This window comes from Leiobunum rupestre, chromosome 2 (genome assembly GCF_980474605.1).
Source record: "Leiobunum rupestre chromosome 2, qqLeiRupe1.1.hap1, whole genome shotgun sequence".
NCBI lineage: Eukaryota > Metazoa > Arthropoda > Arachnida > Opiliones > Sclerosomatidae > Leiobunum > Leiobunum rupestre.
In genome coordinates, this window is record NC_143385.1 from 13,895,043 (window position 1) to 13,918,845 (window position 23,803).

Genomic DNA, 23,803 nt, shown 5'->3' on the forward strand with positions numbered 1-23,803 from the left:
TTAGAATGGCCTCCGATAAGTGGCCCACTTAATTGTTTCTTCAGGTCATACGTTGTGAGAACGGCCTCCGATAAGTGTCACACTTATTTGTTACTTCAGGTCATACGTTGTGAAAACGGCCTCCGATAAGTGTCACACTTATTTGTTACTAGTGGTCATATTAGAACGGCCTCCGATAAGTGTCACACTTATTTGTTACTAGTGGTCATATTAGAACGGCCTCCGATAAGTGTCACACTTATTTGTTACTTCGGGTCACACGTTGTAAGTATCGCGTATTACTCCGATAAGTGTCACACTTATTTGTTACTTTGGGTCATATTAGAACGGCCTTGGAAAATTCCAGAGAGAAATTCGCGTAAAGTCTCTATAACCACACGTATTTCCAATGTTGGAAGTTGATGGGGGTACTTATACGCTGTCCAAAAAACCTTACTAAGAATTAAAATTAAGCAACGAAATTGCAATTCTAGGTTATATGGAAACCACAGCTATTCAAAAATATAACTTTCATGAAAATCGGACTTAAATTAAAGGGCAACGCAAGTGACCATGCAGGGGGGTAAATTATCTTATAGATAAAAAGAACGACTGCGCATGCGCTATCTGCCATAGCCTTTCCCTCTGTAAAAAAGCAGAACCATATTGGCCGAATTTATTTTGTATAAATGCGCCTCTCGCGGTTTTTACGCAAAATCCATGCATTCTTTAGTCGCGAAAATGGCCGAGGAAAGTGAAGTCTCCGTGCTTACCGACAAATCGGATCCTAAACTTCTACAAAATAAATGTAATAAAAAAAGATAAATATTCTGTCGGGGTATAATGATAGGGAAATTGTTAAGGGAGACGGGATATAGGAGTGTGTGTGGTGTTGAATTTTCTTAATCCAATGTGAGGCTAGCGGCAGAGATTTACCGCGTCCAAGGCCTAATGTTTCAACTTCCATTATTAAAAATATTCAATTCACAAATAATTTTATTCCAAAACATTGTTAAATCGAAAATATCAAGGTCCAACTGTCGGAAACTAACCCAGTTCTTTTCTCCATAATAAATAAATTAAGCTAGGCCTAAATTCCTAGGTTCGTTGATTGCGAGCTAACTCAGCGCCACGTGGCTACACCAAGGAGAATAAGGCTTTCGCGCTGTATAAAATCATCCTTGGAAAACCTACTTACGGCTTGTTGAAGAAAACATAGTTCCCCCCTGCATGACCACTTGCGTTGCCCTTTAAGGAACGTTATGTCGACTTTCAGGCGGAAATATAAAACCACGAACATTGGGGTCCCGTAAATAACCCCGAAAACTATACTTAAATTTAATACGTACTGAATCCTAACCCATCCAATAATATTTTTTTTAACGTTACCGGACTTAATTTTTAACAAAATATCAACCACACAAAGCCAAACTACCAAAAACGGTAAATTGGGCAATGGCCCAACTTCTTGGGCTTCGATTTCAAAAATTTATGAAAGGCTATCAATGGCGAGATATGTACACTCGAACGAAATATCATTGACTCTTCTAGCCTTAACCGTTGAAGAGTTATGCGCGACACGGCAGCATCGGCATCGGCGGCAACGACTACATTGTACATGAGACTAATACACACAAATCCTTAGGATTGTGTGTAAAAACGGGAAAATAACCTTACAGTGATGGTTCTCTCTAGTAAATTGTTTCTCTTGCAACCTAACTTGGTGACCTAAGTAGTAGTACTTCGTTTTTCAAGTGTTTTTTTTCTTCAATCAAAGTCGAATTACGGTAGTGTAAATCTTTTATTTCCTCTAAAGAAGTGATTTAACAAAGCTGTTCTAACACGTGATATCGATGCCTGTTTGCATAGCCTTTAGTATTGTGAAGTCATTAAAGTCTTGACTGAAAAGTAAATTATTCAATTATTAAGATGATTTGCATTTACACTTTTAGAAAAGAAAGTGTTTGAAAACTTTTTTACTGGAAGCAGAGTGATAATACTTTTTAACTTACCTCCGCATGGATGGCTATGATTGGATCTTCAATATTACTTTGGATGTAAAAGTAGGCGAATCCAGAATCATCTACTTCAATTGTTTTCCCTGTGCATTGCGACTTTTCCTTGCTACCAGAAATGACGTCGCAATACGAACCTTTTGGAAGACCAGTCTGCAGACGAACATCCATCAGTCGCCAGTCGTTGTTGATGGCGATGAAACCTCGGTCTCCTCTTCCGAAAGCGATCTGATTGTCGTCATTGTCCCACCAGTTTGTCACGCCATTGAAACCAACTACGTTGCGGAATTTTACCATATTGAATATTTGCCTCCATCTAGGAAGACATAAAGTATACTGTTAATACTCCACCTTGGACTAACGAATTGTAGGGACGTTTCGCTTCAACCTAATTTCCTTAGCGAGCGCTAAAGCACTTATTTCCTTCACTCTAGTGCGAATAATAGACGTAACAGTGTCTGCGCATGTGCGACTGTATGAGTAAAAACATAGAAGGCGCTATCGAACAGAACCGCTCAAAATATTACTTTCGCACACGCTCAGAGATGATTCCGATTATAATCCGCCAATAGAGGGACCAAAACAAGCGTTTGAACGATTTAAAGAAGCAGAAATGTCCCTGTAATTAGATCAAGACTCAACCAAGGCCCAAAAAAATTATTCAATAGACCTTTCAACAAAAAGTATCCAGAAACTATCTAGGAAGTATATGTATTATTATACGCGCTTAAAGTTGTTCCAGAAATAAACGCTTTTTTAAAAAGGGCAGGAACACCGTAACATGTGTTCGGTCTAACGGGTATTTATTGCCTAACAGCTTGCCATCGCTTCGTGTAAAATATAAACCAGCCTTAAAGAAATCAATAGACAAGTTGCATAGACTAAGTCGCCATCTAACGACACTACGAAATGAAATAATGTTGCTCACTTTTTAATAACCAATTAAAGTTTCTTTGCTCCCTGAACTTTGTTGCGTGTTTTGGTTTTGATATTATTCGTAGTCATCAGCTTTAACTTCGTTTGAAATCGTGTGGCAGCGCTACTAGCTTACATTGCTACTATCGCGATTAAAGTGAATGTAGAACGGTAACCTAGTGGACTTGGTATGAGTTGAGTATAGATTGTAGTTGACTTCTTGGCTTCACGGGCTATTAAGTGCGAGCTAAAAGAAGGGGGGTTTTATTAAAGCGCTGATTACCTATGTTCGCATATCCATCCGTTTCCACAAGACAAATCAGAATTTCTAATGACACTTTTAATGGCGTAATTGTCGTCGTGCGGTGGTCCGATCCAGTCGTTGACGTCTTTTCCGTTTTGGTCGATGTACCTGGGCCAGGCGTAGCTGCTCATTAAGCGAGTGACGGCGTACGGCCAGGATAACATAAAAGCCGTGGCCATCTTGTACATTCGAGTGTCGAAATGCGTAAGGATGCTTCCAAATCCACCGGCACCGTGTCCTCTCTGGTTGTCATGATTGTCCACGAACGCCAGGCAGTTATCCGACTTCAACATTGTCCATCCTTCGCCGAAATTTCGCAGGTACTTTAATTTTTGGTTGTTGTTTTTTCTGATGACATCGCCTGGAAATGTATAATTAAATATATTTCACCAGCTATTCTTACGGAATAAAAGAATTAATAGATGTTTTTGCCCACTGATTTTTGTCAGAAGTAAATGAACTTAATATTTTTAATTAAGAGGCACACCGGAGGTATTTTCTTTATGCGAATTCATCTAATCTCTATTTGTAGCTTCCTCTTAATTTGGGTGTGGCTAATTTTCGCTGCCATGGTAACAAGTTTTATAATTTCCACGGAATTAAGACACCCATGGTGGTCACGCTATTATTTCCTAAAGAAGATCTATTGGTATTTTGCCTATAGTGAACAGTGAAGTAGGGTCCATGGCGTAGAAACGAAGGAGGGTACAATGTACCCCCTTTGAAATTGGAAAGGGGCGCCAAATTTAGCATCCAAGCTGTGCCCCTTTTAAGCCAAAACTTTTCTACGCGCCTGAGTAGGGTAATGTGTTGTTGGCTGTGTTAAGTCGACGCTTAGCTACGACGTAGGCCTACGACGCAACGACCAACTACGAAATTTTTCAAATTCACCGGAAACGAGTCAGTCGAGTCAGTGCGGCTTCATTCTTACCACCATTACGTAGTGAACGCGTTCAAGTAAAGAGTAAGAGGAAGACTGACTCTTCCAGTCTTTAAGCGAATTTCCATAACTTTAATTCCTAATCTTTTGGGTTGGTTCGTTTAGTCTTAAAGCAGTTTTAATGCATTTTAAATATTGCGTAAGTAATGGTGAAGGGGGGGAGGAAGATAATTTTTATTTCAAACCCCGTTTCGTAGTCAGCCAAATCTGTACTACGATAGGAGTATTTCTCAAGTTAACGCCAGAGATGGGAACTTTTTTGGCTATCTATCTTTTTACCTCTCAAGATGGCGCTAATATCGCTATCACGATCAATTTGTTTTTTAAACCCCGCAAAGTTTAAATATCATTTTCAAAACATAGATGAATAACTTTAATCGATCAATTTTTTTCCTCTAAAATGTGTCACTATTCCGATCAAATTTTTAATATAGCGCCACTATCACTATCCCGATCAAATTTTCTATCAATACCTCAAAAGGTTTAAATATCACCCCTCTCCTACGCATCGTAACCCGGCCACCTGAATTAAAGGCTTTAAAAGTCGCTCGATGACTTAGGCCTAGGGTGGTGCCTTGGGTGTTAGCCTAGCTGATTATTTATTATTATTATCAAGTGAATATCAAATATAATTACATTCTACCCGATCAATTTAAAAAAAACCCAGAAAGTTTAAAAATCAAATTAAAATCAAATCTTAGTACTTCCTACCCGAAGCATTTTTTTACCTTTCAAAAATCTTTAGAAAGCACCACTATCAAATCCCAATCAATTTTTATATAAAGCCCTTTAAGTTACATATCAAGTAGTAAGTTATAACTTATGAAAATAAATTTTACCTTTTAAACAAAAATTCTAAATTTGAAACGAGTCAAACGACTTCACAATGGTTGGCTTTGCAATCGCAGTGTGAGCACCCGCGAATAATGTATGGTTTGGTTTAGTTATAGTTATTTACCGCGCCCTAAAGAAATTTCTAGAATTTGTTTACAGTTTACATTACACAAAAGATGCAGAGCTCCGTGGCTCTCGGCTAGCCTCCAAGCCCACGTGATGACATCGAAATTTCGAAACCACCAATCACCAACCTATCGCGATCAATTTTTTTCAAAACCCCGCAATGTTTAAGTATCAATTTAATATCAAAGATGAGTAACTTTTCTCGATAAATTGTATTCCTCTCAAATTTTTTAATATAACGCGACTATCACTATTCCGATCAATTTTTCTATCAATAATCTTCCTTGGAATCACAAACAATCAATTTGTATAGAATTTTTAGGTTAAAAATCGTTTCAAAATTGATAAATTTATAAGGTTTATTTCTGAAATCGGTCAAAAAAATTATCAGATTCAAAAAAGGTATGATAGTGCCCATCTTTGGTTAACGCAGGAAATTGTTTTGCTATTTATAAATGTTAAAATTTCGATCCATGGTAAATTTAAACTTTAAAAATAGATAGATATCAAAGGAGCTGATACTTCATGTGTATAAAAATGTTTTTATTAAAAATTTTCGGGAGCTTTCAGACCGTGGTCCTTCGTCAGCCGTATCATCATTTCTTGTTTGAACGAATCATTTTCACTAAGCTAGGAGGATAGCTCACGAGACCGAATTATAGAGTCAGAAATAAGACTACCTACTGACTGATAACCCCAAACATCAATCAACAGCGTCCAAAACTAGTGTAAAAACGTAACATAATTTGATCTACCATCTAGGGTTTTTTCTGTGTATTATCTTAAGGTCGTTCATCTTGAGGCTCTAAATACCGAGTGTATGATGAATTTAAACTCCCTGTCATCCCCTTTTTAAGATCCTCTCCCAGTAGCTGACTGATTTACTTTAAGAATCTATTAATTTATATTCACGGGTATCATGGTCAAAAAATCACCAACCACCGAGCTGATTAAATTTTTCAGGGAGCTTACTTTTAGAGAATGAAGGGTATTTAGCAGCAACGTTAAATTTGTCTCAAAATTATCATTATCCCTAAGAATAAATAAATACATTCTTGGTTCTATGAGGAATACTCGTAAAGTGTGAGTTGCATTGGGGGATATGATTCTACCTAAATATTTTAGCGTTTTCCATTTGATTGCTCAAGATTCGCTCTGAATCTGTCTCTGACGTCATAGATCTCGCCCCAATCGACTACAGTAAAACCGCAAATGGAACATTCCACGAACGTATTCCCGCGCTTTGTTGTTTTTCGTCTGCTAGTAATTTAAATTTTCGCGTCTTGGTCTGCTATTTTGCCAAACAATCTAAAAGGAACACACGAAAATTTGCTCCGATCTCGATCTTGATCCGTTGATCTGTCGAAATCGGCAGATCGGTTTTGGGCGATCTCGGAGCACCCGAGAACGTGAAATGGAACACGCGAAACTTGATCAGAGCAGATCCGAGCACGCTAATGGAACATAAAATGTTGAGAAGAGCGATCTATAGTGCTCGAGAGCAGTCAAATGGAAAACGCTATAAGTAAGTACAGTTATATTATTATTCGTGATATTCAATAGAGAAACGAAGGTCACGACAATTTTTTTTTAAATTGATGTAATTCTGTTGGCCTATCGCTCTTTATACGTGTTGGCTTACCTAAATTCTTCCCGTATTTGAATTCTGTGACTCTTCCCAAGTGAGCGTAATGTTCGTTTTTAATAGGTTCTCCACCCATATCAATCACTTCTTGGAAAATGAACGGTCTTCTATTTTCGGGAAAGTACTTGGTGTTCAGATTGTGTAACGGGTGGAAGATGTTTTTCAGATCGTCGGGCCACATGTGTTTGGCCGCGTCGATTCGGAACCCGGCCACACCTATGTCGATTAGACGATTCATGTATTCGACGATCTTCCCTCGCACGTAGTCCTTTCCGACCGCGAGGTCGTTCAAACCAGCCAGCTTACAGTTGCGAACCTTTCGGAAGATATAAAATTTTTGAACCTGTTAGTCAAGAAATGTACTAAGAGTAAATGTTCTACAGTGTCAAGCCCATGGCAATTTTTTTTCTATCAAAGCATTCTGAAGCTAATTTGGCAAGGCTGCTCAACAATCTGAAGCTAATTGTCCAAGGTTGTTCCAGCATTCTGAAGCTTAATTGGAAAGGCTGTTCAAACATTTTGGAGCTAATTGGGCAAGGCTTTTCCAGCATTCTGAAGCTAATTTGGCAAGGATGTTTAAGCATTATGACGCTAATTGGACAAGGCTGTTCAAGCATTTTGAAGCACATTTGAAGAGGCTGTTCAAGCATTCTGAAGCTAATTTGGTAGAACTGTTAAAACATTCTGAAGCTAATTTGGTAGAACTGTTAAAGCATTCTGAAGCTAATTTGGTAGAACTGTTAAAGCATTCTGAAGCTAATTTGGTAGAACTGTTAAAGCATTCTGAAGCTAATTTGGCAGGACTGTTAAAGCATTCTTTAGCTAATTTAGCAGGACTGTTAAAGCATTATCAAGCAAATTTGTCAGGGTTGTTCAAGCATCCTCAAGCTAATTTTGCAGGATTCCTCAAGCAATCTTAAGCTAATTTGGCAGGATTGTTCAAGCAATCTTAAGCTAATTTGGCAGGATTGTTCAAGCAATCTTAAGCTAATTTGGCAGGATTGTTCAAGCAATCTTAAGCTAATTTGGCAGGATTGTTCAAGCAATCTGAAGCTGATTGGACTGTGCTGTCGGGGTAATCTGCATCTATAAAAATGCCATAAGAAAAAGTCGTCGCTTTGGAATAAAGTCAGGTTATATTTATTACCTGAAACTAATATGGAGTTATAAAATTTAAAACATGGATAAAAATGTACAATTTTACTAGAAATGTTTTGATCGTAAAATTAAAAAAATAACAGTAACATACATGTAGTATCTATTTAGCTTGTTAGGCATTCAAACTAACATCCGCTTCAACGACTAAAAGAAAATGGCGACCATATTTTAAAACATATGTAACCAAATACCTCCCAATAGCCAGAAAACGCTTAATTTTGATATGCCAGTTAACATGTTCATTCTTTTTAGTTTCAGTGAAAAAGTCAATCAGTTGCGAGTTCGCTGTAGGTACGAGGGTACTCATATTTAAAATTTGCGTGACTTTGTGCCCCTACAGACGACCAACGACATCTAGTGACCAGTTTATGAAGTTTCGGGGATGTTTAATAATTGACAAAAATATCATTTTATTAGAAATTCAGCTTAGAATGATTTCTAAAAATATTACCTGACTAGGATCGTTATAATTCTCGATATCTCCGCTTGGCGAGTTGCACCAATCACGCGGCGTGAAGTCCCAAGGTCCGTAAGGCACTCCGTCGTATCGCATGTTGTCCGGTTCGTAATAGCTTCCTCCTGTTCCCTGTCCCTTGCCAATGTGACCAGTCATATGGTTTATTACCACGTCTACGTAGATTCTATTTGTAATTCAAAATACCACGGTTAATACCAGTATACAATTAATATGAGCGATTGCAACTGCAGGTGGGTAAAAATTTTGTTGTGAAGACGCACTTCCCCTACGTCATAGCGTTGTCTGTTCCATCGTCTACCCTTAATCTTAGGGGATTATATTCTATTATAAAGTGTGTCATTTGTGGGGTCCGTCCTGCATCAACTCTCTCAAGATTAAACTAGTGTGAGGTTTTAGTAATTATGTCCATTATAAGACAATGGTTCATTGTGGCCAAACTTGTCCACAAAACTTATGTTAAGCAGGTTACTTAAGTAATCACAGGCAGCATTTGAAAGGTTAGATTTACAAAAAATTTCTCGCTCTCGATAGGCTGTTTTCCCTTGAATTTTTGAGGTTACGTATTTCTTTTGGGTTAAGGTACGGAGGGTCAATTAGTTAATCGTTGAGCTATTATTTTACTGCCCTTAGAAGTATTTGAAATTTTGAGGGTCGAAATTTTCGTAAAATTTAATTCCCCAAAATCTTCCCAAAGGAAAAACTAAAAAAAGAGGATTCGAATCAAACGTTAAAATGTGTGTTCGCTGTATGCGCTAGACGGGCCTTGTTTACCAGAATTTTTCCTGACTAAATAACTGATTGAAACTTAGAATATGTGCGAAAAACTATTTTCATTCGCTGCCTCGTTAAGCTTCAAGATAAGCACGTAAGAACCGTACTGCGGTCACTGATCTACTCGAAAACCATTTTAAATGAGAACAACCTTCGACAAGGAGAATATTATCCCAAGATCTTAATATTCACCTCCGTAAGAGAATTGAATTGCTAATTGCCATCAGATCCGAACGTGGCAACATTCATCAGCTAGCACGCGCAATATAAGTAACCATAAGTGGTACGATTTCTTTTGGGGTATAACCAGCCAGTATTTCGATTTTACCTTGTACACATAGGTCCCCCAAATTCATTATGTATAACAATTATGCTTTATTGTCAAATATTGTTTGCTACATTTGAGCTTTTAATTTTTATCATTCTAATCTAACTAATAAACCTATTCACAGTTTAACTTTAATCTGAGTTTTTACATTTTTATAATAAATTTTAATGATGACACTATTCTATTATTACCCATAAAACCCCTCACTTTTCTTTGTAAAGTATGGTTTCGTAGACCGGTTTCGTCCTATTTGGGACTCATCAGTACCGTGCGGGAAATCTGGCTTGCGACTATTACAACAAAAAGAGAAACTAAGCCTAAGCATTAAAAAATTCCAAACACGTTGCATAGCAACGAAAACCCGAATGCAGTCCATAGGTGGCTCTTATTAACTTATTAAATTAATTATAAATTATGTCTTCGTCTCTAGAGGTAATATACTACGAAATTGAGATCTAATCGCCTTAATCTCACTGGTTAATCAACGACATAATTAATTTTCTGATAATTATATTATTGGCTAATCAGTAGGAAAGAAGAAACCTACAAGGACTACTTAATTGAAACACTTTTATTTCATTTTCATTATGAGTAATTAATAAAAAAAGTTATTGAAACTTTTCCGTTATAATAGAATGAGAGGCTGTTCACAAATTACGCAAAGCAAAAAATTTACTTTTTCAAAATGGCAGGTAACAAATGAAGACCTCCCCACCTCCGAACAATTAGGGAATTATTAATTTTATTTCGAAATTAAGCCTTTGCTTATGCCTTTGCTTCTAGAAAACCAAGTTAACCAACTATATGAGACTGTAAATTAATTTGAATTAATTTAGTTTCCTGTATAAAACTATAAATACCCTCCCCTTCTCATTTAGGACATGCTGACTGGGTGGACTTAAACGTCACAACAATAATATTAAGATGGGGACAGTGGCGGACTGGCCATAGAGTGAACCTACCCGATGGCAGGTGGGCCCCACGGACCGTTCATGAAGTGGGCCCCTCAAACATGATAGCGTTATAGTTGTTAAAGCTGGGGCCCTTTGTCTTCTTTCAGCCCAACATATTAGACCCAGTCCGCCACTGGATGGGGACCTTTGAGAAAGAATTACAACTATTAAATTGGCTTACCCCGCCAAGCTGGGATTTCTTAGTTCAATGTTTATTTATATATTTATATTGATTTTTGATTGAAATAATATTAATTCTTTCCATATGTATGTTTCTAGATGTATATTTTTTATAATTACCAATTTTATTTATTTGGCTTTGATATATTTATAAGCCATAAAAATTGTCGCTTGTGAGTTCATGTAGTTATGTGAATTTCCCCTTGGTGTAAAAGGGATTTGTTACTACCAAAAGCAAATAAATATTCATTCATTCAGGAACACTTTTACAAAACACTAGCTCTTCCTCCATACTGCGTTACGTAATTTGTGAATGGTCCCTCATCCAGTAGCCATTGTTGCTGAACCTTTTTTGAGAATATCTTACCGAACACCGGCGTTGTTGCATCTGTGTACCATATCTTTGAAATCGTCTTCATTCCCGCTTCGCGTGGCAATTTTGTAACTCACGGGCTGGTATCTTTCAAACCACGGCCTTTTCACATTGTTATTCCAAAACGGTTGCCAAATTATCCCATTTTCGTTAGCCGGTGACACCTTATTACGCATGAAATTAAATTGAGGTAGTATAGCGTACCATATTTGTTTTGAAATGTTGAAGTATTTCTGTTTCAAAGTATGGAAAAATAATTGAGAGAATTTTGGAATAAATTGACCTTGAAAATTCTTTACATCTTAGAATAACGGTGATTTTTAATTTTTATTAATACTTCTTATTATTTATTTATTAATATTTATGTTATCGGGTATATGGCTACTTATATAAAAATCAAATATTCTAGTAGTTTGAAGTCAGGGTTTGCATAGAACCAGCCATACCGGTTATAGCCACCTGGTTAAAACTGGATATAGCCACTTGAAAAAATCCAGTTTTTTAAAAAAAAATTACAATATGAATATTTTAGTAAATTAATAGTTTTTATTTAGAAATTTAGTTTATTTTTGTTTACCGGTTTACTTTTACCAGTTTTTCGGTAGGTTTAAAGTTACAAAGTCCGCTGCCTCGCTTCTGTCGGTGCGTCCTACACAAAAACTAGGGGGAATTTCCCGAGGAAATCAAAAGAATTCAGTTATTTTATATAGTTATTTCGCTTTACTTGTTTAGCTCCTTATTTACGACAATAACGGCAGACAATTTCTACTTACATATATAAAAGGCACTGTTTATATTTTACCCGGTTATAACCGAAAAAAACCACTGGTCTGGATTTTTTCAAAAAAGCCGGCTTTTGAAGTGTCGTTAAATTACGTGGTTTCAAACTGCCTTGTTTATAATTACTATTGAAAATCTTTCTCCTATATAAAGCAAATTTATTAAACGCATTATAATACGTAAACAAAGCAGTTAGAAACCAGGTAATTTAGCGACTTATATTAAACTTCTCAGAATATTTGATTTTTAGATAAAATAGCCATAACCCATAGCTAACTAACCAAATATTAATAAAAATTTAAATACACCATTTTTTCTTATGCTAAGATAAGGGCATTTTAGAGTTCATTCTGCTCAGTGACGTATTAACTACTACCCGGGCCCCTAGGCTTGAGCTTTATTAGGGTGCCTATCACCATGCTCCCTTATACGTTGTCTATGGACTATCTACCTTTAGGTAAGCTCCGGACCCTAGGCTAAGTCTACTCATCCTATAAGTTTATTTTGCACAGTCTACTCCAAAACTCTCCTAAATTATTGTTCTTACATTGGAACAAAATTATTGGATAAGAATTCAACATTAAAAAAAAGTTAAATTAGGAGCACCCTAGTGAAAAGTGTACCTGAACACCACCGTATCCGTACGGGCCCAGGAATGTTTCGCACTCTTCGGCGATGTCTTTCCATTTCCATTCGAACAGGTGAACGAACGTAGTTCTTCCTGGAGCATAATTGGGGTCGTGGTATTGCCAGGAGAGCGCCAAAAGAGACGAAAGAAACAGAAGCTGAAACATGTTGTGGTGACTGCACTAGCCTCGGGAATCACTACCTTCACCACAAACTTACAAAAAACATCTGCATGATCTGCAAATTTCCATGTTGTTATTAGTTAGTTTATTAAGCTTGAACAAGAAATGTATTTATACTTAGCGTAATGAATATCTTTAGACGATTTTTGACCTTTATTCCAATCTAGCTCACGTTCTGATAGTATTCTCCTCCCATTCAAAGGCAATAGAACTGACACCGTATTTCATTGGTTCCTTAAAAATTTCGGCGCGCTTGAAAGGCACTTGGGGGACTTGTGACGGTGTAAAACTAGACCATGGCGCTCGCGAATCATTTCAACTTATCCATTCTTGCTACGGATAAATAAGTACATTCTTGCGTTGAAGTAGTAGAAAGAAAGTCTTATCTTATCTCAAACGAAACTTTGAGAAATCTTCGCCGGGTTTACGAGAATGCGAGCACCTGTTCATTTCCGCTGTGACCAATGTACAAGCCAACAATTATACGGAAAATTCCGCGTTGAAACCGAAATTTTATCGGTATTTATCTTGATCACAAATTTTCAAAGGGTTGATATTCCAATGCGAGTTGATTTAACTTAAAAGTCTATATGCACCCATAAATAATAAGTTCGTAACAGTTATACGTCATCCTTAATAGTAACATAATCAATGTTAAAAAATTAAAAAAAAAACCATATTAGGATAATTATAAATAGTGGAGCTAATTTTTGTCATTGTGATGATAAATGTACAGGGTGTCTTTATTTGATCAGCCCAGGCATTTTTCTCAAAAACTATAGAAATGTTAAATTTTCGGAATGTACTCTCTCGTTGGAGATCGTTGTTATTTGTGAATTTCAGAAAAATTGTGAAATTTTTCACGGTTTTAGAATTTGTAGTTTTTGAACGCTAGGTGGTAGACGAAAAGTTTCAATGAGTAAGTTGTAAAGCATACTCGAAAACCTTTAATGGAGTCGGAATGGTCAAAATCGTACATTTTGTCACTGAAATAATAGGTCATGAAAAATAACAATTTGGTACTACCCAACTGTTTTTACGCCTCATGTTATTGTAATGATTTTTTGTGAAAAATGAACATGTTTTGAGTCAAATCATTGTTTTATCTTTATAAATTTAGTGTTAGAACAAGTGCAATTTTATAAGGAATTACAGCAGGACCCCGCACACGTTTTCTAGGGACAAAAAGTTGTTTTGTTTTTTTTATTAAACAAGAAAAATAATTTTAAGGGTCTACAAAATGTCTGATTTATGACAACTGAATTTCCGAAAGCTTTTTTTGCACTTCTGATTCGTTTAAAATGTGGGTCCGTTTTAGTATTTAAAGTGCCACCGCTTTGTTTGAAAAACATTATCTCTACGTAATCCGGTAAAATTTTTTGAATATGAATCTCCGAGCTGTTGCTTACTTCGAAGGAGACGGCAATGTGAATCCCAGATTCCGCGGACGTCAAAACACTAATATGGAAGACACAGTCATCGCCTACTTTGTCGCTTACCCTCGAGCAAGTATAAGAATGACATGCTCAGATTTGGACTTGTCTAAATATTATGTCTGGAGTGTCCTTAACCACCATAAATTTAACCCATTCCGTGCCAAGCTCCACCAAGCACTTCACGATGGTGATCAGCGCCTTAGGTTGGATTTCGGTAACTGGTTTAGTACCATGGCGGATGCTAACGAAGATTTACTCCATTTGATCATGGCGACGAGTGTTCCTTTGGAAGGGACGGCCCATTTAACCGCCAGAATAACCATATGTGTAATTCCTTTAAAAATTGCACTTGATCTAACACTTTACAAATTAAGTGTTAGAACCAGTGAAATTTTACTAAAACGGACCCACATTTAAAAAAAAAAGCTTTCGGAAATTCTGTTGGCATAAATTAGACATTTTGTAGACCCTAAAACTACTTTTTCTTGTTTAATAAAAAACACTAACGTGTGCGGGGTCCTGCTGTAATTCTTTATAAAATTGCACTTTTTCTAACACTTAATTTGTAAAGGTAAAACCATGATTTGGCTCAAAACATGTTCATTTTTCACAGACAATCATTGCAATAACATGAGGCGTAAAAACAGTTGGGTAGTACCAAATTGTTTATTTCATGTCCAATTATTCAGTGACAAAATGTACGATTTTGACCATACCAACTCCATTAAAGGTTTTCGAGTATGCTCTACAACTTACTCATTGAAGCTCTTCGTCTACCACCTAGCATTCAAAAACTAAAAATTCTAAAACCGTGAAAAATTTCACGATTTTTCTGAAATTCACAAATAACAACGATCTCCCCCGGGATAAAACATACTGAAAATTTCACATTTCTAAAAAGTATAGTTTTTGAGAAAAATGCCTGGGCCGATCAAATACAGACACCCTGTAGAGAGGAATTTAATAAAATTAGGGAATACTCATGAGGGGAAATATAAATGGAATTAAATGAATTTAGAAGCAACCGACGCTAGCTTCCTAAAGCGCGCCGAAAAAAAAATCAGGTGATCTCCGCAGCACCTGTGACGTTACAAGCGACACTCGAATTGCCGTCCCCGCAACAACGTACTCGTAATTTTTAAGCGTAGGTCTACGTTATTTTTTGCTAAATTTTTACAATAATTTATGGGGATTAATATGGTAGAACATCCGGTGAAGATAAAGTAAATAATAAAGAAAATTAGAATGAATTTTGCAGAGGCTATTAAGGTTAAGCTTTGAAATAATTAATACAGATAGGTTACGATTCCCCAAACACACAAAACACTTTTTCCAATCGCTCTTCTGACTAGAAAATGTAAAGCTCAGTTTGCGCATGTGCGAAGGTATTACAAGGAGATAACATTTAAAACAAGGCAGCAGTAACCTGGGCTGTTTAATTACTAACTGGGTCTTTGGTATAATCATTATCTGTAAGGCGCCAATTTTAAGTAAAGTGTTCGGTTATATTATCATTAAATTCAACATACCTAGCCAAATATAGGGTGTAATCACCCAATGATTCGTCGGATTACATAATTATAATTACTCATGTTCGGAATCCATAACACTACTTGGGATGTTTAGCCGGGATATCAGTAGAGAACACAGCTACTACAGAAATAACGGATGATTAGTGTGTAGAACAGGAAAAAACGTCAAATGACATCATTGCAAAATGTTTCATTAAAAAAAGATGTTTACGGCCTACTCACGCAGGTCCTCGGCGCCGCGCCGCCGATTTGAAAAACTTACTATTGAACCAACACATTTAATTAGATTAAAACTCATGCTTTGTTTACAACGATTGTATCGTCTGGTATAAGGAAACTTATCTCCTGATTTGTCTCGAAATAAGAATTAATTATGATTAACTGAAAACATGATTTACCAGGGATAAACTACGCTTCTGACATTTTCGAGCTAAAGGACAAAGACAGCAAAGGAGAGAAGGCACACCGCTGGCTTCGTAGTGGCGCAGGTGCTCTCTCGCTGCAGGCGTATAATATCGTCGCTAAACCACGAAAGCGAAAGTTATTAGCTAGCTAGGCTAATATCCACGGCACCACCTTAGGCCCAAGTCATCGAACGACTTTTAAAGCCATTAATTCAGGTGGCCGGATTACAATGCGTAAGAGGGTGGTGGAAAGCCCTTCATGCCATGCGAACCAACAGCTTCCTACACTTACTATTACCAAAAGTAGCATAAGACCCAAAAGTGTGTCAGCTGTACCTTCGCGCCTATTAAAATTTATAGTGAGACCTAGTCACACTATAGACTACATAACCTACTAGTTGGAATAGTACTAGCAACATTATATTTAGTCTAGAATCTGGCGCGATTATCTCTCTTAGATTTAATCGCCCGTAGACATACGTTCTAAAACGCCTCACTCGGCGGCGCTGGTGTACCTCAATTTTTATGACGTATTTTCCGACCCCCCCCTTCGTTTCCTTGTTTTACTTTGCGACAAACTAACATTAACTACTATACCGTTCTGACACACGTTTGGGTCTTATGCTACTTTTGCTATTACAGTTAACCTCTACAAGTTTTAATGGGGAGAGAACTTGCAAACTCAACGCAGTAGCTGTAATTCCGAGTTTTCAACCAGTGCCACAAGCTGGAAAGCCTGGAATCGAACCTGCCTCCTCTTGCTGCGAGGCGAAAAAGCTAACCATTCCGCCACAACACCCTATAGTTGCGCCTACATATATTCACTTAACGCGAGTTAATTTTTGCTGGCACTCAAATACGAAAGAAGGATAGACTATTATTCTTCAGTAGTTGTCCTATTATCTATGTCAACCTGTAATTTTGCGATACCGGCATTGATATACCCCTGAAACCGGTAACAAGGACCACAAAACGGTAGCCTCATCCTAATTCGAAGGCGTGGTATTTGGTGAAAACCTGGGAATCATGACCTCCGTGTAGTGTTTGAAAATTCTTTCCCTATCAGGCTTAATTCCTTCTAATTTTGTTCCCATTACATCATAGTCAAGGTAGGGTGGGTGTTGCCTAGCTGTGGAATAACTGGACACAACCCAGAATCCCAACTCAAACATCAATTTGTTGATACCAATGTCGGTGGGAAAATATTTGAAATCAAAATAAATGACCCAGGTCAGTCGGCATAATCTAAGAAACCCTGAAAAGACTCGAACCAAAACTAAAATGGCAATTTCTTTTGCGAAAGAAAAAAACCAGAGTCCAAAAAGACGGAGTTTTCAAATTATACTCCAAACATAAGCTTAATGCCAAAAAAGAGTGTCAAAGGTATTTTTAATTCTCAATTTGGTTATCTTTCTCGATATGTACATGATAAAATTAATTTATTCTAAAAAAATATAATAATCAGCTAGGCTAATACCCAAGGCACCACACTTTCAACACTACTTAATAATCAGCTAGGCTAATACCCAAGGCACCACCTTAGGCCCAAGTCATCTTGCGACTTTTAATGCCTTTAAACAGGTGACCGGGTTACAATGCGTAGGAGGGTGGTGGCAAGCCCTTCATGCCACGCGAGCCAACAGCTCCCTACACTAACTATTACCGTTAACCTTAACAAGTTTTAATGGAAGGGGAAACCGAAGAGCTCGGGGGAAAACCCCTCTTAACCAGTGGGGAGAGAACTTGAAAACTCAACGCTGAAGGAGTAGTTCCGAGTTTTTACCCAGTGCCACAAGTTGGGATAGAACCCAGCTCCTCTTGCGAAAGCGCTAACCACTCCGCCATATTAATATTTTGAAAGTCAATGTTTTTGAACCCCGTCGTCAATCTAAAAAAAGAACAGTGCCAGATTTCCCGCACGGTACTGCACTACTGAATTAATGATGAGTCCTAAATAGGATGAAATCGGTCTACCGTTGGAATTTCTGGCTATTTTATTTAGTTTTTTACTCGAAGATCTATTTGGTCCGATATTTGCGTCTTTATGTATGGTACGAGTTATTTGTAAGTTTTTAGGGTTTAGCTTTTTGGTCCCTTTTCACGATGGACTATTCTACCTTTTATCACTCTTGAAAATTTTTAGGTCAACTCCATGTCACATTATTAGGGTCCTTCTTTAAAAATTCTGTAATAAGAAAAAAAATAAGTAAGGACCTCCTTATTCGAAGTCCCCCGGCGTCTGCTGTGCCATCGCACTCTTTTTGTGATTTACACCAAAAACTATACAGAAAGACTAGCGTATATCAGTTGATTCTATTTTTAAACGTTCTCAAGTTTTCGGATGAATGCTTTAGTTACCGTCTGTTAAAATCTATTAAACATGATTTCGATTGTGGTGGACTGGACCAGGTGGTATAAAATATAATGTAGAAAATCAATACCACAAAAATCAGTGGCGTAGCTGAGAACTCAAAGGCCTCCCCAAAATCTCCATGGGGTCCCCCTTTTCAATATTTTTATGGTGTGCGGCGCCCCCTGAAGCTCGGGGGCCCCCGCGCCGCGGGCCCTGCGGACCATCGGCTACGCCACTGACAAAAATATTTCATCGGTATTTAATAAATTATATTTTATTTTGCTCGACATTCAGCGTATTGTGATTAAAGCTTATCACTGACTCACTTTAGGGCTCTTTCATGAGTGCCTGCCTCGTTTGTGTGTAATAGAGATTGTTACGCCTTTACTGACATTTGCAAAAAAAAATATCAAGAGAGTGCTTATCTTGTCGAACCAAATATATTTTGCTGAGATATGTATTAAAGAAACCGATGATAATGTTACTATTTGCTGGTGGATAGCTGCATTTACGTTTCGTACGTAATTCGTCTTTTTATAAAATATATAAAGAGTTATTATATAATATAATAGCGTTAAAATATTTATAAATATATGTTTTATCGTAAAATAATAATAATTCCTTTCCTTTCAATAATGCGATACCACTAAATTCCGATGATTACGATTTTTTGAACACAGCAGATATTTGAAAGAGCCTTAAAAGGAGGATAGACGTGCAGTGTTTTGGACGGCACGCTATAAATATTCGAAGTTATGTTTTAGTGTTAGTTCTGGTTTTATTGATTCAACAGTACAAGTTAGTAGCGTGTTTACGGTTTGGATGGCAACTCACCGAATGAAACGTAAGTCACAAGTCTCTCCAAAATTGTTTTAATGTTTTCAATAATCTTATTAAAACACAGTCTCAGCTTTCGTTTCCCTTGGAGGTAAAAGGCGCAGAATATATTTAAAATTTTTACTTCTTTAAATATAGTTTTAGCGAGAATACAATGTGCATAATGTTTTGAAAAACGTAGCAATAAACACTCCATTTCCTGTTTCGCGTACTCAGCTGTATTAATATAATTTCATAATGGAGTATTTGAGCTTAATACGTCATCACAGTCGAACCTGGTAACGAAAGCAAAGTCGTGGCAATAATATTATTTTTCTAAGTAATTTAAATAATTTAAAGCCCTATCATTCAAAACATACGGTCAAGATCTTCTAGTAGAAACGTCAATTATTAGAAATTGTAAAACATTCAATTGTAACTTGTTAGCTGTTAATACTACTTTACGCCTATATTTATATTTTAAAATATAAATATTCTAGATAAAGTAGGACTCACGACTGACGAAATTATTTTCTTTGACGTTTTTAGATTTCGCTTTCGCGATGATTTATTTCATCCAGAACAGATTGCTTTGAATGTATGATATTGGAAAATTGTTTATTGTGATATTGCTTCTTAGTTAGATTATAATTAATAAATTGGTTTGAATTTATTAAAGACGTTTGTCTTATATTTTAGGTAACGTAATCTTCAAATAACTGGTAAATGTCTAATCCCGAAATGGAATATTATGCAACCTCATCAGAGTCTTCTAATCTCAAAGAGGCATTTGAAAAGGTGAAAAAAGATAAAGACTATTTATCCGATGCCCTGAATTTCATTTGGAAACAAAATGAGGAGCTTGAACGACAACTCGAAGATATTCGCAAATCCCGAGAAGAGTTAATATCCGAAAATTGTCAACTGAAAGACAAACTGAAGGAACAAACAGACACCAATTTTAAACAAAAAACTGTGTTTGAAACGGCCAAGCAACACACCGTCGATGCCTTTGAGTTCTTGAGTTGTCAAAAGAGGGACTTCACGTTGAAGATTGAACAAATGGAGAGGTTGAATGAGAAGAATGAAATGTATAGGATAAATCTGAATAAGGAAAATGATAGTTTGAAAATTGAAAACGGTCGTATGAAATCTGAAAACGATAGTTTCAAATCTGAAAACAATAGTTTAAAAAATGAAAATGATAGTTTGAAAACTGAAAACGAAGTTTTGAAGTATAAAAATGGTAGTTTGATAAACGAAATCCATATTTTGGGCAATAAACAGAAAAATGCAGACAATTCTGGTAATTTAACAGATGTCAACGATAAGGTCAATTCTGAAAACAGCAGTTCGGTAACGTTCAGTTCCAGTACGACCCTCCAAGAGGACGAAGTAATTGCGAAACTGAAAACAGAACTAGACGAAAGTCGATCTCAAAATCCGATTTTGAGGGAAAGTTTGGAGAAAGAAAAGCGACTGATCGACGAAAAGGACCAAGAAATTGCTAAACAGAAAAATCAACTGGTAGAAGTCAACAGAGTCACGAGATCTTTACAACACGTTTTTGAGATGACGCAGGGAGAAAAGCGCGAGTTGAGAGAAAAGGTCGAGTCACTGAAAGTCAAAATTAATCGACTGGAACAGGACATGAGCGCTTTAAGAAATGATAACGAAATTCTGGAAACAAGCATTAAAGAGATCAAGATGGCCAAAAGCGAAAATGAGAGCAAGTGGCCAAATCTAATTCGTGAGCGTGATCAACTACAGAATCAGATGGATAGAATAATCGAAGAAAAACTTTCCCTTGAAATGGAGAACCGTAAACTATTAATGACAGAAACTCGTATGAAGGAGCGAATTGAGCACCTCGAAATGACGTTGAAAGGAAAGAGACTTCCCGACGGTTGGGATTTGGATAAATTCGAAGATGAACTTGCGGCGGCGGCGGCGGAACTAAACGCAGACCAAAATATACTCGAGTTTTTCAGTCAAAAAATGAGACTGGAGTCTGTGGAATCCGAGACAGACAGTTTAAAGAAACAACTTGAAAAGGAAAAGGCAAAGATAATCGAAATTATAAGTCGAAATAAGGCCATGTCAATAATTCTAGAGAAATCTGAACAAAGAGAGGAATCAAACGGTGAAACGGACACCGTCAAGTTGAGGATTTCCAGGAAATCGACGGAAATTGAAAACGTCCTCTTAAAAGACGAGTTACGAGAGTTGGGAAATGAGTTCGGAACTCGTGATTCAAAGTATCGCGACGAGATGATGAACCAGAAAATTGAACTTGCCACCACTCTCTTAAAAATATCCCGCTTGACGGAGGAACTTAAACACGATAGAATTAAGCTCGATCGCTTAATTAAAGAGAAACAGAAGGCGAAAGAAACTTTTGATAAAGAAAAGAGGGCCCTGGAAAAGCAATTATCCGACGAAAAGGCCAAGAGCAACCAATACGTAACGACAGCGAGCGCCAACAAAAGCCTACAGGCTGAGGTCAAAGCTCTGAAGGCCAAGAACGATAAACTAGAAGACACAATCTCTGCATTACTTGAAGACAAGAGGTATTTAAGTTCGGAATTAAAGTCATCGAATTTCGAAAACAAAGAGCTGAGACGAACCTACTGCCTTTTGAAAGAGGACAGCGCCCAACTAGCAGAATATTTGGAACATTACAAACAAGAAGTAGCTACAACGAAAGAAGCACTTAAGCAAGAAAACGCGAAGACGAAAGAAAAACTCAAGCGCGAAATTGTCAAGACGAGAGAAACACTCCAGCAAGAAAATCAGAACAAGGAGCGAGAAATTCTAAATACGGAGCGTAAAAAGTTAACCGATGTTGAAGAAAAGTTTGAATCCGAACAAAAGAAATGGAAGCAGAGCGTCGGAGATCAGAAAAAAGCTTGGCAAAATGAGAAACTGCTTTTAATTGACGATAAACGCCACATTGAAAATATGCTTCAGATGAAATTATCAGAGCTCGAAAACGTGAAGCGGGACCTCTTGTCCGTGGAAACAGAGAAAAAGGTATTAGAAGAGCGATACAATGACCTTCGACTCCAGGTTGAACAAACTGATGAATATCAAGAAATGAAAAGAGCGCGACAAACAATCGACGGATTGGAAAAAGATGTTCGTGACCGAGACGACGAAATTTCCAAAGCTAAAGAAGCTCTCAGTTTGGAAAACGAGAAGCACGATGAAGAAGTTCGCGCTCTCAACGAAAGAATAAGCGACGGAGATAATAAATTTTCCACCTGGAAAATTAAACACAAAAAAGTGCTCGAGTCGCTCAAATCGGATAATCTTAAACAGGAAGGCCAAATTTCTGATCTCAACAAAGATAAAGAAATCCTGGAAAACAGGATTCAATTTGAACTGGAGTTATTCAAACAACAACTTGCTGACAAGGACGAGAAGCTTCAAACCGAAAAAGCCATTCACGAATCGTTCAAAGAACAGTTTCAAAAGCGGTTAAATGACCAGGTGAGTCCTTTCGTAAAAGTAATTTAATCTAACCACTAGTCTTACGACAATTAACGCTCTTTGTAGTTACCCAACTCTGCGCGAGTAGAGTTGAAGGAAACTACTGATAAGGATGAATTAATCGCGAAGCTCACCTCGAATGTGACGGACCTCACGGAGGAAGTGGCTACCTGGACGATGGTGGCGAAGGAAAAAGAATTAGAAGTCACACAAATGAACGAACAAAGTGCTAATAAAGAAAGCGTGATTAAGGCGATCACGGGAGACGTGGAAGGACTGCAACTTCGAAACTCGGTCCTCTACTCGGAATTGGACAAGTACAAGGATTACTTGAACGAATGGATTAACACTTTGTCGTCTAGCGCTGAAGATAGTCGTCAATACGGCACCTATTTCCGTGACACCAGAGGGGAAAAGGTTAATAAGTTGATGAAGAAGAAGTTCGTGTACTTGCAAAAGACTATCGTGAGTTTGGGAAAGTTTGACAAGTACGCCACTTCCGATTGCTTCAGCGTCATTCGTGAATTTATGGAAGCGGAACTGAACTGCTCAGTGTGCACGGATTTAATGTCCAGAGCCGTGACCCTCAATTGTTCGCACACATTTTGCGAAACCTGTCTGGGCAAATGGAAAGAGTCTAAGCGCGATTGTCCCATGTGCAGAACGCCCATTAAGCACGAATCCAGGACGACCATCATCGACAACGTGGTCGAGAAAATGGTGGAATGTTTCCCCAAGCAACACGTCGTCAGTGCGAGCGTCAATACTACTCATGTTTTAGACGCCAATGAATTTCCAACTTTGAGTCAAGCTGCTTTTAACTTGTAAAAGTGCCTAAGCTTAATTTGGATATTAATTCCTAATGTTGATCAGCGTAGCCAGAGTAAAATATTCTAACCAGCTAATGACCGATCCTACTCTGATTTTATTTTTTATATTGTGTCGATTGCAAATTAAAGTATGAATTTGCAGACCAATATTCAAGGCTCTATTGCGACTTAAGAATATATTGTGACAACTTTGTGTTTTATTTCTTTGTTAAATAAAATTGATTTCGTCTTCTTACTATCAGATTTTTACCAAAATGGGTAAGATTTTTAGTGACCCAAAATTTAATCAGAAACTACAATGTATTTTCCTTAAATATATACTGAAAGTTGAGTAATATTTTAGCTTCCAACC

At 37.3% G+C, this 23,803-nt stretch overlaps 2 protein-coding genes across 2 annotated transcripts; one reads left to right on the forward strand and one right to left on the reverse strand.

Moving 5' to 3' along the window:
* Positions 1-1,761: 1,761 nt before the first annotated feature.
* On the reverse strand, positions 1,762-12,656 carry LOC149956181 (alpha-amylase 1B-like). The gene is made up of 7 exons (XM_090165409.1): positions 12,403-12,656; positions 10,994-11,163; positions 8,368-8,557; positions 6,756-7,074; positions 3,193-3,574; positions 1,992-2,310; positions 1,762-1,880 (listed from the first exon to the last, which is right to left on the reverse strand). Exons 1-7 carry the CDS (start codon positions 12,571-12,573, stop codon positions 1,869-1,871), a joined length of 1,563 nt encoding a protein of 520 aa, XP_090021535.1. The 5' UTR covers positions 12,574-12,656; the 3' UTR covers positions 1,762-1,868.
* Positions 12,657-19,855: 7,199 nt separating this feature from the next.
* LOC149956182 (uncharacterized) lies at positions 19,856-23,583 on the forward strand. The gene is made up of 2 exons (XM_090166792.1): positions 19,856-22,621; positions 22,688-23,583. The coding sequence occupies exons 1-2, from the start codon at positions 19,856-19,858 to the stop codon at positions 23,447-23,449; spliced, it is 3,528 nt and encodes a 1,175-aa protein (XP_090022918.1). The 3' UTR covers positions 23,450-23,583.
* The last annotated feature ends 220 nt before the right edge of the window (positions 23,584-23,803 follow it).